This window comes from Sinocyclocheilus anshuiensis, unplaced genomic scaffold, assembly GCF_001515605.1.
Source record: "Sinocyclocheilus anshuiensis isolate Anshui unplaced genomic scaffold, SAMN03320099.WGS_v1.1 scaffold454, whole genome shotgun sequence".
In the NCBI taxonomy this organism is placed as follows: Eukaryota; Metazoa; Chordata; class Actinopteri; order Cypriniformes; family Cyprinidae; genus Sinocyclocheilus; species Sinocyclocheilus anshuiensis.
Window position 1 is genome coordinate 3,960,917 of NW_015548217.1, and position 13,812 is coordinate 3,974,728.

The 13,812-nt window shown below is 36.7% G+C and overlaps 1 protein-coding gene across 1 annotated transcript in view; it reads right to left on the reverse strand.

Annotated features, from left to right (window-relative positions):
* The window catches only part of LOC107654051 (protocadherin-15-like), a 224,722-nt gene that overhangs the window by 161,630 nt on the left and 49,280 nt on the right, over nt 1–13,812 (reverse strand). The window contains exons 5-10 of the mRNA XM_016440948.1: nt 11,857–12,017; nt 10,788–10,943; nt 5,075–5,134; nt 4,399–4,458; nt 2,718–2,828; nt 1,466–1,636 (exon numbers count right to left, since the gene is read on the reverse strand). Coding sequence (XP_016296434.1) covers nt 1,466–1,636; nt 2,718–2,828; nt 4,399–4,458; nt 5,075–5,134; nt 10,788–10,943; nt 11,857–12,017 — 719 coding nt within the window. The remainder of the gene's footprint in view (nt 1–1,465; nt 1,637–2,717; nt 2,829–4,398; nt 4,459–5,074; nt 5,135–10,787; nt 10,944–11,856; nt 12,018–13,812) is intronic.

Here is a 13,812-nt window from a genome sequence, read left to right on the forward strand (position 1 = left end):
GAAAGGGAATTTCTCGGTTACGTATGGTAACCCTCGTTCCCTGAAGGAGGGAACGGAGACGTCACGTCCCGTCGCCACGGTTGCTGTACCACTGCTGAGCGGCCGGGTCGCCGGCTCGGCTCCTCAGCAAAAACCTGCTATGCATTGCACCTGCTGCCTTATTATACTCACGCTGTGATCAGCGGCAGCTGGATGCAATAATTGCATGCCAATGTGCATTGGCTCGTTTAGTTTACACTCGAAGTAGATTGGTCTATCGACGCGATATCCCAATTCGTCGGTCACGACGTGACGTCTCCGTTCCCTCCTTCAGGGAACGAGGGTTACCATACGTAACCGAGACGTTTTCAATACATCAACCAAATCTGAAGCTAATAGAAATGCTGATTTAAGGTTGTTTGCCCCATGGCCATAATTTCATGTTTTTAAAGTAGCATTTATCATATAAGCCGGGTGGCGATATCCTAGTGCTCAAGGCTCTGCGCTGGTGCTGCAAATATTGCAGGTGCAATCGTAGATAGGGGTGACCTGTGAACTGAGTTACTAAAAACCCCATCACCACTTTGCCCTTGAGCCAGACAAAGTTTAGCACAAAAATAAGACTTGTATTATTTACACTTTACACTTGCATTTTGTTGCATACACGTTCACTCTCACTCACAAATTATCCCTTAATCATCTCATTTATCTATATTACGTTTCACTTCAAAAACTCATTTTTGGTGGTAATTAAAAAGTAATGGCAACAGCAACTTATTTGTATGGTTGTGAGCCGAAAAATGGTTCTTATTCAGAACTGTGTCCATTTTTTAAAACTACTGGAACCAGAATGGTTGTAATGGCATTTAAATATGCATTTTAATGCCAAGTAATCATACAGCAAGACCCAAACTGTCCAATTCACCAAAATGAGCAAGTCATTTTTAACGAATTACATTAAAAAACCTGCTTGAGGCAGTTAATGACTCACTCAGTAGAGCAGTTATTGGTTTATTCACTAAACTGCAACAAATGAGCCATTTTTAATATGTTTATCAAGAATCAGTCTCATACTGATGATTCTGTTTGAATCAGTTTAAGGAGTCACTCCCTCACCAAATAGGTTCTTGACATATTTATTGAACCGCAAGTCATTATTTCCAACATGTCCAACTCAAAATGAACTAAAACGAGTCAAATTTCTCATGAGACTAAGTAAGTGATAGAAAAGACTAAAAGAATCAAAACACTGTAGAATCAGAAATTAAACAATCCCTATTGTTAGAAGCGTGTGCAATGCAAAGCCATTTGGTCTGTCAAGTAATAGAGATGTTCTTCAAGACCAGAAATGCAAAATACATTTCAGTCAAACTACATACCAGTGCCAGTTAAATTCTTGGGCTGGAGCTACAATATACGAGGAGACTTAATGTAACTACTCAACGTAAGACACAGCTGGAAAAGCACAGGATAAGGAACCGCTCACCGGATCTGTAAGCTCCAGGATGCTGGCGCGGTACGTGAGAGGTTTGCAGTCACGGGTGTTGTCTACCAGGCTGCAAGGCAGAAACATTGGGCCCAGGTCATCCCCGTCCAACACATCCACCGTGAGCGTGGTGGTGGCGGTGAGCCGGTCCTTTGGGTTTGGAGCTCGGTCCTGAAGGGAAACACAAACTTTGGACTTAGGGATGGAGTTTGAATCCAACAAGATTCCAAACTTACACACTAGCCAAAAAGACTCTCCAGTCAAAGTCAAAATAAGACATTTTACTGACAGCCAGGAGAAAACTGTGCATCTCACTTACTCTTCCAACCCCCCTCACTTCAAGTCCTCCATTTTCTTTGTTTTACTTGGAGTGAAGTTGATTGCAAAAGGCATTTCATGTCGACATCAAATCCAAGATACTGAAATGTGTGGTCACATTAGCAAAAGATTGACGGATGTTTGCAGGCAAATAAGGTCCATTAACTAATGTCAAAAGTGTAGAGATGTAACACAGCTCACACATACAATAAGTCCCTTTCAAACCAAGCAGCTTTCTTTTGGTCAAGGCGGTGAATTCATGTGACCAACTGGAACCTTCTGCAAAATATGTGTGGGGAAAACTTTCACCCTCAAACAAAATTCCCAGTTGTGTGGATTCCTATTGAAATGACTGGATTTCATCGATGAAAATTAGCCAACAACAGTAAACGTGGCCACACCTTAAGACATCAATTATACTTCAAGTATCATAAAAATAGTTAAACTTTATTCCAAGTCTTATAAAGCCTTCACCCGAGGAACTTACTGAAATTTAAGTCCAACCAATGATATCTAGCCTCAATTAATGGCAAACACATGGCATGATGTGTTTAAAGGCATTGTTTCTGAATTGAACACAACACCAAATTAGATTTGAGGGATTTGGAGGAGATTTCCAGTGAATAAAAGCTTAAATGTCAGACTGTTCCGCACACAAAGTTCTCATACAACTTCATAAGAAGTCCTTTCAGTTGTATAAACTACTTTTTTAGTTCTTTTTTGAAACATTTTTGAGTTTGGCAGAGAAAATTACCATTTACTTTTGTTTTATGGACAAAACAAGCTTGGACACTCTGTCTAACATCTCAGTTTGTGTTACACAGAATAAAGAACAAGACTTACAGGGTTGGAACGACATGTGGTTGAGTAAATATTTCATTCTTTTATCTACTGTATCTCTCCTACTGTTTCTCCTCCTCCCGCACAGACTTACGTTGGCCTGAATGATGACCAGGTAGCGTGTGATCTCTTCATAATTCAGCCTCTCTCTCAGAACCACTGATCCAGACAGGGTGAGAGGGATGTCGAATGTCCTGTTTGTGGTCTGTGGAGAAGAAAAGGGTAGGTCAAAAGGGTTTCCCTCTTAAAACACACACATGCACACAAAGGCTCACACACTCCCAGCCTCATGAGATATTCATCATCTATCTGCTTCAGTAAGAAGAGAATGCTGATGGGACAAAACTGCTTGACTTTCAAAACCTCACCCTTTTTAGCAATACAGGTGGAGATGTAAGACTTTAATTAAAAGGGACATGGAGACAGGAGGCTCCTTGCTCTTTTGAAATCAAAAGTGTTTGATGTGTAAATGGTGTAAAACCTTAATTAAGAAGTGAATATACAGTAGTAGTCTTGTATAGCCAGACCACTGAACACCAGCATAAAGTCTTGTACAAATTGCAGGTTATTCCGGCCAAGAATCACTCACTTAAACTCAGTTATCTTCAGAATATAGCAGACCAAGTGAACCTAGGTGTATGACTTTCATTATTTTGTACGGTGTGGTGCTTTTTTAGTTAAATCCATATGTGTTTTATAATGTTACTTAAAAAATGTGGTTTGAAGTGTTTAGCTCCTCTCACTCCACTTATGGTAATAATGCTGCTCATTAAGAAGCAGTATGAAAATGTCACCAATTTGCATGCGTAATACCACCATATTCATTTAAATGATTTGCTGAAGTAATTTTATTTGCATTTCACGACAAGCATATTCTCTGCTATATTTTATTTGGTGCATTTATTGCTGTTTTGTCAGAATACTTTCATGTTGCTGAACTGTGCTATATAATGCTTGGCAATAATCAATGATGCACAATAATGTATTCACCAAGGTTTAGGTTTTGTGAAGTAAATCAACTGAAAAGCACCAGTCGGAAACTCTCTGTACTTCATTTTGAAGACCAAGACCATATTAAAAATGTATAAAGAAAAAGAAAATAATACAAATATGTGATATGTATGTATGTTCCTATAAAATGACTGCTGCTACTGTAGATGCATAAACCTGAAGAGAAACATAAAACTACTGATGTCAATCAAATAAAACTGTAAAATAACAAAAAATATAAATAATATAAAATAAAACAATACAATTGTGATTAATCGTATGATAAAATATATCTGACCAATTGTTATAAATTAGAAAAATTGGGTTATAACAAAGCAATGTCTTTGTTACATTGTAATTACACAAATAAGTACAGAGTAATTGTTTTAGTTGCTTGTAATTATGCATAATTTACTGTTATTTTCATTGTAAATACTGTACATGCATAAAAAGGACACTGTAAAAATAAAATCTTACCGACAATTGTATTAAGAATGACTTATATTTAGAATATTACCATAGGCTACTACTAATTATTTTTATTATTATTGTATTTTTTATAACAATGCATATTGTTACATACGCATGTTATTACTCAAATTATATTTGAAAACGTTAGTTAATCAAAACAGGAGTCTTTTACATGTAGTCTTTTTAAGATTTTTGATATACATATGTATTTATTTATATATATTTTTTTACATAATGCCCTATCTCTCTCTCACACACACACACACACACACACACACACACAAGGAAACAAAAGGAAATTGAAAAACGCATACCGGATCTTTAGGGTTGTACTGAATGGTGTATTCAATTTGTCCGTTAGGACCATCATCAATGTCAACAGCCCCATTGTTCCCTGTAAAACCTGAGAAGATGGTGGTTCCGACAGGTGTTAGCTGAAAAAGATAAAAACACACATTATGGAGTAAAAAAAAAAAACAATTTAAGATCTTTAAAACTGCATTAGTTGGCCGCCCATCAGCGTGAGTGCATTTTCATCCTGAGTGATTTCATCATCTTGTGCTTGATTCCTGGTGCTGGTAAGTTGGCGGACTAGTTTACGCCTCAAGCTGCAGCAGACATGCTGCGATCGTTTCCGCACGGAGTCTATTTCTGTTGTGCTGCACGCGCTGAAAGTGATAGCGCATTATTCGCGGTAAAAAATAACATGGATTGGCACGGAAATTTAGTAATTACACCATAAATGCATATAATTAAAGTCCACTGTTTCACAGTCAACACATGGCTTTTTGGCTAGATTTAAAACAAGGAAAAGTGCACTTTTAGTTAAACAAGGCAATAATAGATGGCACTCGTGGTGGTAGTTAAACAAAGTTATATTTATTGAGTTTAAACGTGAATATGTCTATGAAAGATTGTATTACTGTACTGTGATAAAAGAGAATCACAATGCTGAAAAAGCATTTTTTGTCCGTTAGGACCATCATCAATGTCAACAGCCCCATTGTTCCCTGTAAAACCTGAGAAGATGGTGGTTCCGACAGGTGTTAGCTGAAAAAGATAAAAACACACATTATGGAGTAAAAAAAAAAAACAATTTAAGATCTTTAAAACTGCATTAGTTGGCCGCCCATCAGCGTGAGTGCATTTTCATCCTGAGTGATTTCATCATCTTGTGCTTGATTCCTGCTGCTGGTAAGTTGGCGGACTAGTTTACGCCTCAAGCGTCTTGACCGTTGTGTTAAACAGCACTCCTCTCAAGAAGAGTTTGATGGACAAGCTCTTGTACAGTAGACAGCGCTCGCTCTCTTCATCGCTCTCATTCTGGCTGTCATAATGAGGTCCTGCTGTGGTGCGGATCTCAGAGTGCGAGGAAAAAGAGGAAGTAATAGGTACGAGTCTGCTGCGGAAGCTAGAGGCACCTGGGATCTCAGATGTTAGTTCCTGCGCCGCTACCCTGACGTTCTGACAAGACATATTAGAGGGAAAAAAAGACAAATTCCCGACAACAAAACTGGCAAAGAGACTTAAGATGCTTCAGACAGCCTTTAAAATGAAAACACCCGCCATCATGGTCTGAAGAAAGCGCTCTCAGACTGCTGTCATAAAGAGGTCATGTATGGCTATCACATTGAGCTGTGAACAAAGAGTAATTAAACAGCCTGTGATGCAAAATGAGTTCCTAGAAACAATATCCTGAGTGAATCTGACAGTGTCAAATAGAGCACAATTGCACCTCTATTAGCATATGTTCCACTACAAGTGCCATATAGCGTGAGAGAGGAACTAACATAACTACATTCTTTGTCAGAAGTGTTATGGTAGCTCAGTTGCTTTCAAAACAATGAGCTATTGCCACGTTGCTATTTTATTGTCATATTGTTTTTTTTAGCTTTAATAGCTTCAGTTTAGGTAGCTACTTTTTGTTTGCAGCTCGTGGTAGTGTCAAAGATAGTCTTATTATTACTTTTTTATAATTATTATTAGTCTTATTATCACTGGAGAAAGCGTAACAGTCAACTTGGATCATGTGTGTCTTGGTCGCCAATCACAGCCTCATTGGCAGCCACAAGTCATTGAATTTGTGAGAGTCAATCGTTATTTACGGATAATTAACATTGTCAGTGATTTCTCTTATAAAAACAGCATGTAAACTCTAAAACTAGATTACTCTAAAAAGAATGTTTAAAAGCAGACTGTTGATGATTAGCCAACAGGCGGCTGATTCATAAAAATGATAAGCCGTTTTCCAACAAAAGCAGTTTATTCAGCATAGTGAAGCCTCCTCGACCTACATTAATTCAAAAGAACACCTCTGGCCTCCTTCCCTGATGTACATTCCATTGCCTTTTTTTTTTTTAGCTAACCTTAGAGGCTTGCCTTCAAGCAGCTTTGGAATGGTACAATGGAGATAAAGGCACACCTTAAAGGGATTTTTTTTCTCCCAAAAATGAAAATTCTGTCAGCATTTACTCAACTCATGTGGTACCAAACCCATAAGACTTTCATTCAACTTTGAAACACAAATTATACAGATACAGATAACGAAACCTAAAGGTTGCTGTCCCTCCACTGAAAGTCCAAGCAACCACAGCTTCCAAAAAAGGTCATAAAGGCACTGAGCAGTTTAATCCAAGTATTGCTTTACGGTATAACATGAACAGATTTAATTAAGAGGATTATTTTACTTCAAAATTTAGTTTTTATGATCAATACTCTTACATATAATCTCAGAAAAAAAAGGTACCAACTATGCAAAACTTATTCCACATGTTTACTTTGTAAAAAATAAAGATTTCACAGCAAAAAGACATTGAAGTTAGGGCTGTGCGATTAATCGAAATCATCATAAAATCGCGATTTGAGCGTGCGCGGTTTCTAAATCGCTTTATAGCACGATTTTCGCGCCCCCGACCTCCCGCAGTATGCTATCCGAACCAATCAGAATGCAGCGCGCCTAAATGGAGCACGAGAACAGAACAGACCGGGCGGGCATACAATGCCTTATGTCTGTTCTAGAGACATGTTACAGCTTTTTGATAAAGCTCTAATTGGTTTTCTTTTGGAAATATGTTTCAAATTCACACTGAATGCATTTATGACTGTAAAGCATGTCTGTGTGTGTCAAAATCGTGATTAAAATCGAAATCGCAAAATTGATCAAAGAAATCGCAATAGGTTTTTTTTGTCCATATCGCACAGCCCTAATTCAAGTAGACATTTTTTACAATGATACTACAAGGCCTTTTACTTATTAAAACAGTATAATCTACTGTATCCATCGGATGATAGAAGACATGTAGTACATTGTGCACAAAGGTTTTTTCAGCAAAAAAAATGATCATGCTGATCATTTAGAGGCTTTAGAAAATCATGTTTCAAATATGATACTGTAGGCTTTACAGGACTGAAATAGTGATGACTCATCTTATCCAATCAAACATCTCTTGAATGAGATCGTCCTTTCTGCTCTCACTAGCAATAGCAAGCAGCAAATCATGATTCTTGGCACTGACGTAAATAAAAGGCTACAGGCAAATACAGTCATGACTAAAATGGTAAACAACAGCCTTCAGCTTGACAGTATTCACACTATAGCACAGCATCTTGTAGCTTACTGTTTAAGACATCCGATCAATCTCAATAGCTGTAGGGCAAAAGAACATTAAGTTAGTGACACTGATCAATGGAAAGTTAATCTGAACTTCTCCTCGCTATAACTTCACGGCATCTGCAGCCACTCAGTGAACACACACAACCCTTTAGCCATTTAGACTGGCTTGCAATTCAATCCACACGTCCATCAAATGCTTTTTCCCAAACATTATTATTTACTTCACTGTCTCTCTTAAACTCAGCAGGCTGCTTCAGCACTCGGCGGACTTATATAGTGCACTCTGCAGTTCTTGTTGACTGATGGACTGAGCTGTGCTAGTCCCCCTTATCTGTGCGTCAGTCAGACGTTTCAAACTCTGGTTGAAATCGATAGTGGGCAATACAGCCTGCCGTTTTTTGAGGCCACTCGAGAGGAGGCTGCCTGCCACTGGAGCTGCCTCCTAATGAGGGAAATCTCTACTGACAGCTCTCCGGGGAACAACTCTCAATTAGCTGAAAGCCACACATTCTTCATGCAGTCGATCCAAAATGAGAAGATCTCTGGAGACTGAGGCAGCATTCCTACAGACCCTCCATGACACTACGTGTTGAATGTTCTCGGAAGCTAATCCAAAGCGATATTAAAAATAAAAATAGGTTTCTAGAAACGGACGCCGTTTTTAACGGTAAAGATTGTGATCGTAATGGCAGGCCCACACGAAATCTGCACCATGAAACTTCACCAAACTGGCATTACTGTCATTCACAGTCAAAAAGTTTTACATCTCATCTCCTGCCCTTTGCGTATCTCTTATTTCGGACTAATTCATAATGAATTTGAAAACATTCACTTACATTAGTTTGAAATGTTCCATCTAGAGCTGTCCATATCTTTGTCCTTTAGACACATGGAAAATGAAGATTCTGTTTCTCAGGGCTGCAAATGTTCATGGCTGTAGCATGTTCATCATAATTATTATATATATATATATATATATATATATTCAGTCTGTACTTCACACAAGCGCGTGACATGTGAGGACTCGCGCTCTTCAGAGACAATCACAGAATATGACAGAGCTCGTGTTTTAAAGCGAAACACACTGGAATGAATAATTCACTGAAAACGCAACGCGAGTCTGTTCTCTCTGCAATCTCTGATGTAATCAGCCTGGTTTCCTTTATATTGGCGCTGTTTTGGATGGATTGTTTGAATGCATTCGCTTACTTGGATCATTGGACTGAAAACTTTCCCGGAGTTTAGCGGCTTAAAATTATCTAATCGCAAGCAGAGAAGCAAAATCGGGTTAAAAGGTTAGAATAGAAATTGTGCTTAATTGCGTTAAATTATTTTAACGCGTTAAGGACTGTAAAATTAATCGCATGCGTTAACGATGACAGCCCTAATATATATATATTCATATATTTCTCATATAGATAGTATACTTTTTTTTTTTTACAAAATAATGTAGTGCTTTACATTACCGGTGAAAAGTTTGGAAAAAAAAAACTTTAAAAAAGTATATTATGCTCACCAATACTGCATTTACAAAAAATAAAAAAGTGTTAGCAATTATTATTGGAATAATTCATAAATATCGATATCATTTATTACAATAAATTAATATAGAAATCATAATTATTATTCTTATTAATATCAATGTTAAACACAATTAGTTCTGTTTAATATTTTGATAGAAAACATTTAGGATTACTTGATTAATATGAAGTTCATTGTTCATTTGAAATATAAATATTTTGTAACATTAGAAATGTTTTTAATGTAACATGAGTATTAATTTATTTTCTTAAAAAAAGAAAATCCTTCTTACACCACACTTTCGAATGGTACTGTATCAAATTTTCCACCACAAAAATATTAAGATACATTCAAATGCAAAAAATGGAATGACTAATTATTAATTAATTGTTACTATTAACGGAAATGGAATTACTAATTATTTGGATAAGTATTCTAAGGTGAATAACATGATAATTCTCTAGTAATGACTGAAATCATTGTAAGCTTTTGAGGGTTTTGTAAAGTATTGGATAGTAATTATTCAGGTGTTACTACATCCTTCTAAAGGAATTACTAATTTTTTTAGATCAGTATTCTAAAGTGAAGATCGTGATAACTCCCTAGTAATTACTGAAGTCATTGAAAACTTTTGAGGTTTTTGGTTAGTAATTAATTTTGCTAGATTTGGTAACACTTAAATCATTACTAGTGGGTCACCATGAACTTCACTTTAGAATACTGATCCAAATAATTAGTAATTTCTTCAGAAGGATGCAGTAACACATGAGTCATTACTATCCAAAGCCTTACATATATCTCAAAAGCTTACAATGACCTCAGCCAATATTAGGGAGTTGTCATGCTTTTCACTTTAGAATACTGATCCAAGTAATTAGTAGTTCCTTTAGAAGGATTTGGTAATACTTGAGTCATTACTAGTGGATTATCATGATCTTCTCTTTAGAATTAATTATACATTATGCATCATTCACGTTAATTATGAACCTGTATAGAGTAGTTCTTAGTAGTTCTCCAGGATATATGAAAGAATACATGGACTTTAACTTCTGTGAATTGGGAAGCAAAAATAGAGGGGCAGAATATATCAAGAAAAGTGTCAGCCAAAAGTGTGCATACCGAGCAACGGTGCAATGGGAATTTACAATACAGCCATAACTTATGGTGGAAAAACACAGAGAAGCTAAATAAGTCACAAAAGGTGACTGGCAGATTTATTCAGTGAGCTACAGCACTCCTGGAATAATTACACAGCAGTCAAAGACAGAGAAACGTTAACAGCTAAATGCTTCAGCTCCAAAGCCCACAACTGCAATTCATTTACCACAAAATAACCCCCGTCGTGGGTAAACCATCACACTGGCACAATCCACTGATTGAATTTCCAATTACAGCTGGCAAGTGTTCAGTTTTAGCTAAAGCAACTCACTCCTGCAAACTTCTAATAACGTGTGCTCCAGAATGCTGGTGACGTCGATGCTCTCCAGAAACTGTAGAAAAGTAACTCATGAAAAAGTCATTACAACTACAGAAGAAGAACAAAAGAGGCCCTGCTAAATAGAAACTCACCTCATTAATCGCTACATAGTAGCGCGGCTGCTGAAAGCGTGGGGTGTTGTCGTTTCGATCCCGTACGACTATCCGCACCTCGTGTAGGATCACCGTGCCAACAAGCTCATTAGTACACTGAACCTGCACCACAATGGACTGAATGTAGGAGGGAGGCTGAAAGACAAAAATAAAAGAGACAAATCGAGAAAGTTAATTTGCATGGTGTGCATTCAGCAGACCAACCGGAAAATGACCATTTGCTTGCATTCTATTATGAAGCCCGTTACAAAGTGCATGCTGTGAACAACAGATTTTGAAGCAAAAGAGAGGAACTTTTTTGTTTTATCATAGTTCTGATTGAACCAAAAGACCTCTTTTGGACAGAGAGGGTCCAAAAGTCTGAGACCACCAGTGGATTTTTAATTTTTTTTTTATTACTAGTTATATTACTAGTTATATTATCAGCGAAGCAATTTTAAGATTTAAAAAAATACTTAACAGGTTCATGTTTTATTTCCATGTTTAAAGGAATTGTTCACCTGAGAATTAAAGGCAGATATTGCTCAATAATGGATCCTCTGCAGTGAATGGGTGCCGTCAGACATCACGATAATCAATTAATATATTTTTGAAGCAAAAAGCTGCATGTTTTTAACGTCAAAGCATTGCTTCTGGCTAAAATACAAGTCCTCTATCCATAATACTGATTTCTACAGTGAAAAAGTGATCTCGTCTGAATTAGGAGAGAAATATGCACAGATCCAGCACCATTTACAAGTAAAAATAGTCCAAAACTATATATATATATATATATATATATATATATATATATATATATATTGGTGGATTTTGATGTGAGAAGACTTTTTACTGGAGGAAGTTTTATTATTAGTGCTGTCAAATGATTAATCGCGATTAATCGCATCCAAATTAAAAGTTTGTTTACATAATATATGTATGTGTGCGGTGTATATTTATTATGTATATATAAATAGACACACATGCATGTATATATTAAAAATAAAAATAGGATTTCTGCACCACTTGCATTCAATGGTTGTTTCAGACTTTTATAGCAAATAATTACATCTCGGTCCAGAAGTCGTCCGGTGCTGTTGAGATACAGGCGTTGCTTGACCGGGTCCAGAATGACCCAGTAGTCGTGGTTGTCCCGTAAAGATAAAGAAATGGTCCTGTCAGGGTCTTCTGCTCTCCCATTTATCTGCATGTTCTCCACCAGAAGGGTTCCTGTGATAATAACATATAAAACATTTTTTATTTGCTCACTGTTTCATTTTCAAAAAGCATTTGTTGCATTTCCCTAATCATTTCATTCTACTATTGACTAAAAATGCATGATTTACTTTTTATTGCCACATGGATGGAAATATAATTAGGCACTATAAGATTTTTTTTTTTTTTTAGTTTCAGTTTCAAGTTTCAGTTGTGGTTGGTCAGAAAGAAACAATAGAGGTAATTAGAGACCTGACATTTAGAGCAGATCTGTGAACACTGTAATTTTTGCTGTTGCTGCTTGTCAGATTGAAAGATATGACCCCAGTGAGATCTTGGGTAAAAGTCAAGTATGTATTTCTGACACTGAAAATTGGGAGTACCTAATATAAAATCATTAGGAATTTCACTACATACAACTGAAAGAAATCTCAAATGAGAGAAATACCTCCATTGTTTCTCCTAGACAGTAATGAGATTAAACAGTAATCTCTGAGACCTTTGCTTCTATCTCTCTCTCTTTTTATTTCTCCTAAGAAACAGACCCAGTAATCTCACGTGTCTCTTCTGATGTTTTAGAATAGATCTCAACTTCTCAAACTCTGCTCAGATTTACTAAGACACTAAAAGTGAAGTCTGCAGAAGTCAGGGATCTCAGCATGAATTCGAACACCAAAGACCAAATGATCTGAACAATGATATCCACATTCATTTTATAGCTCTACACTCTTGCTATTACCAGTGAGAAAGAGGAACACTTTAGCCAACTAAATAAATAAATAAAGTAGCTCCTATTGAAATAATATACTTTAAAAAGAACATACTTAAGTGGGAACTGAATGTAATGTTTTCGGGCACTTAATTGAACGTTAATTGCATGCATAATAGTTTACATTTATATTAAACACAGTTAGAGTGATTTTTTATGTAATTTCATAATTACTTCTGTTGTTTTTGAAATATGGTTAAAGTGTATTTTTGGTCAACTAGACTTAGCATTAATGTAAACTAAATATACTTTAATGCAATTTCTATTAAAACTACAGAAACTGCAGATACTACAAAAAACATGTACTTAAATATATTTGTAATTACACATTTCTAATTATAAAGTAAGTAAAGTTAAAGGGGTGGTTGACTGTTTTTTTTTCTAGGCTTGATTGTGTTTATGGGGTGCAGTCTAAGATGTGTTAATGCTTAATTAAAAAAAAAAAAAACATTATTTCTTCACATAATTTACCATTATTCTACACCGCTCTGTCCCTTCTCCTATAAACGCGCTGATCATTTCCTGCTTTTATGAAGCCCCTCCCTCAGAAATACGCGATGGGCTCAGATTAGTTAGCTGGTCCAGTGTGTTGTGATTGGCTAAACCGCCTCTAGTGCGCGTCTGAACATTCCGCCCCTCAGCTCAGCAGCATGTGCTCCGGTTGTATTTTAAACAATGGCGTCGTCAATATTGCTTATCAATTTGAGCCCGATTGAGATGCAGAGGATATTATTGAAGAGTGTTAGCTTTTAATATATGGTTTTATCCTGATTAAAGCTTTAATACACTACGGCAACCACGTCCATGTATAATGCTTCTCGTGTATAAATGGAACAGTTCCTTGTTGGAGTTGAGCTGATGATCTGAATGAGAGAGAGAGAGAGAGAGAGAGACATTCAGAGCATGTGCGGAGCAGGGGGACGCGAGGAACAGTATTAAGATCTGCTGCTTTAGAACATTGATTTTGAAACTTGTGAATCCATTAGAATCGTTAGAAGACAGAATCGCGATTCATATATGAATAGATTCTTACGTGCAGCC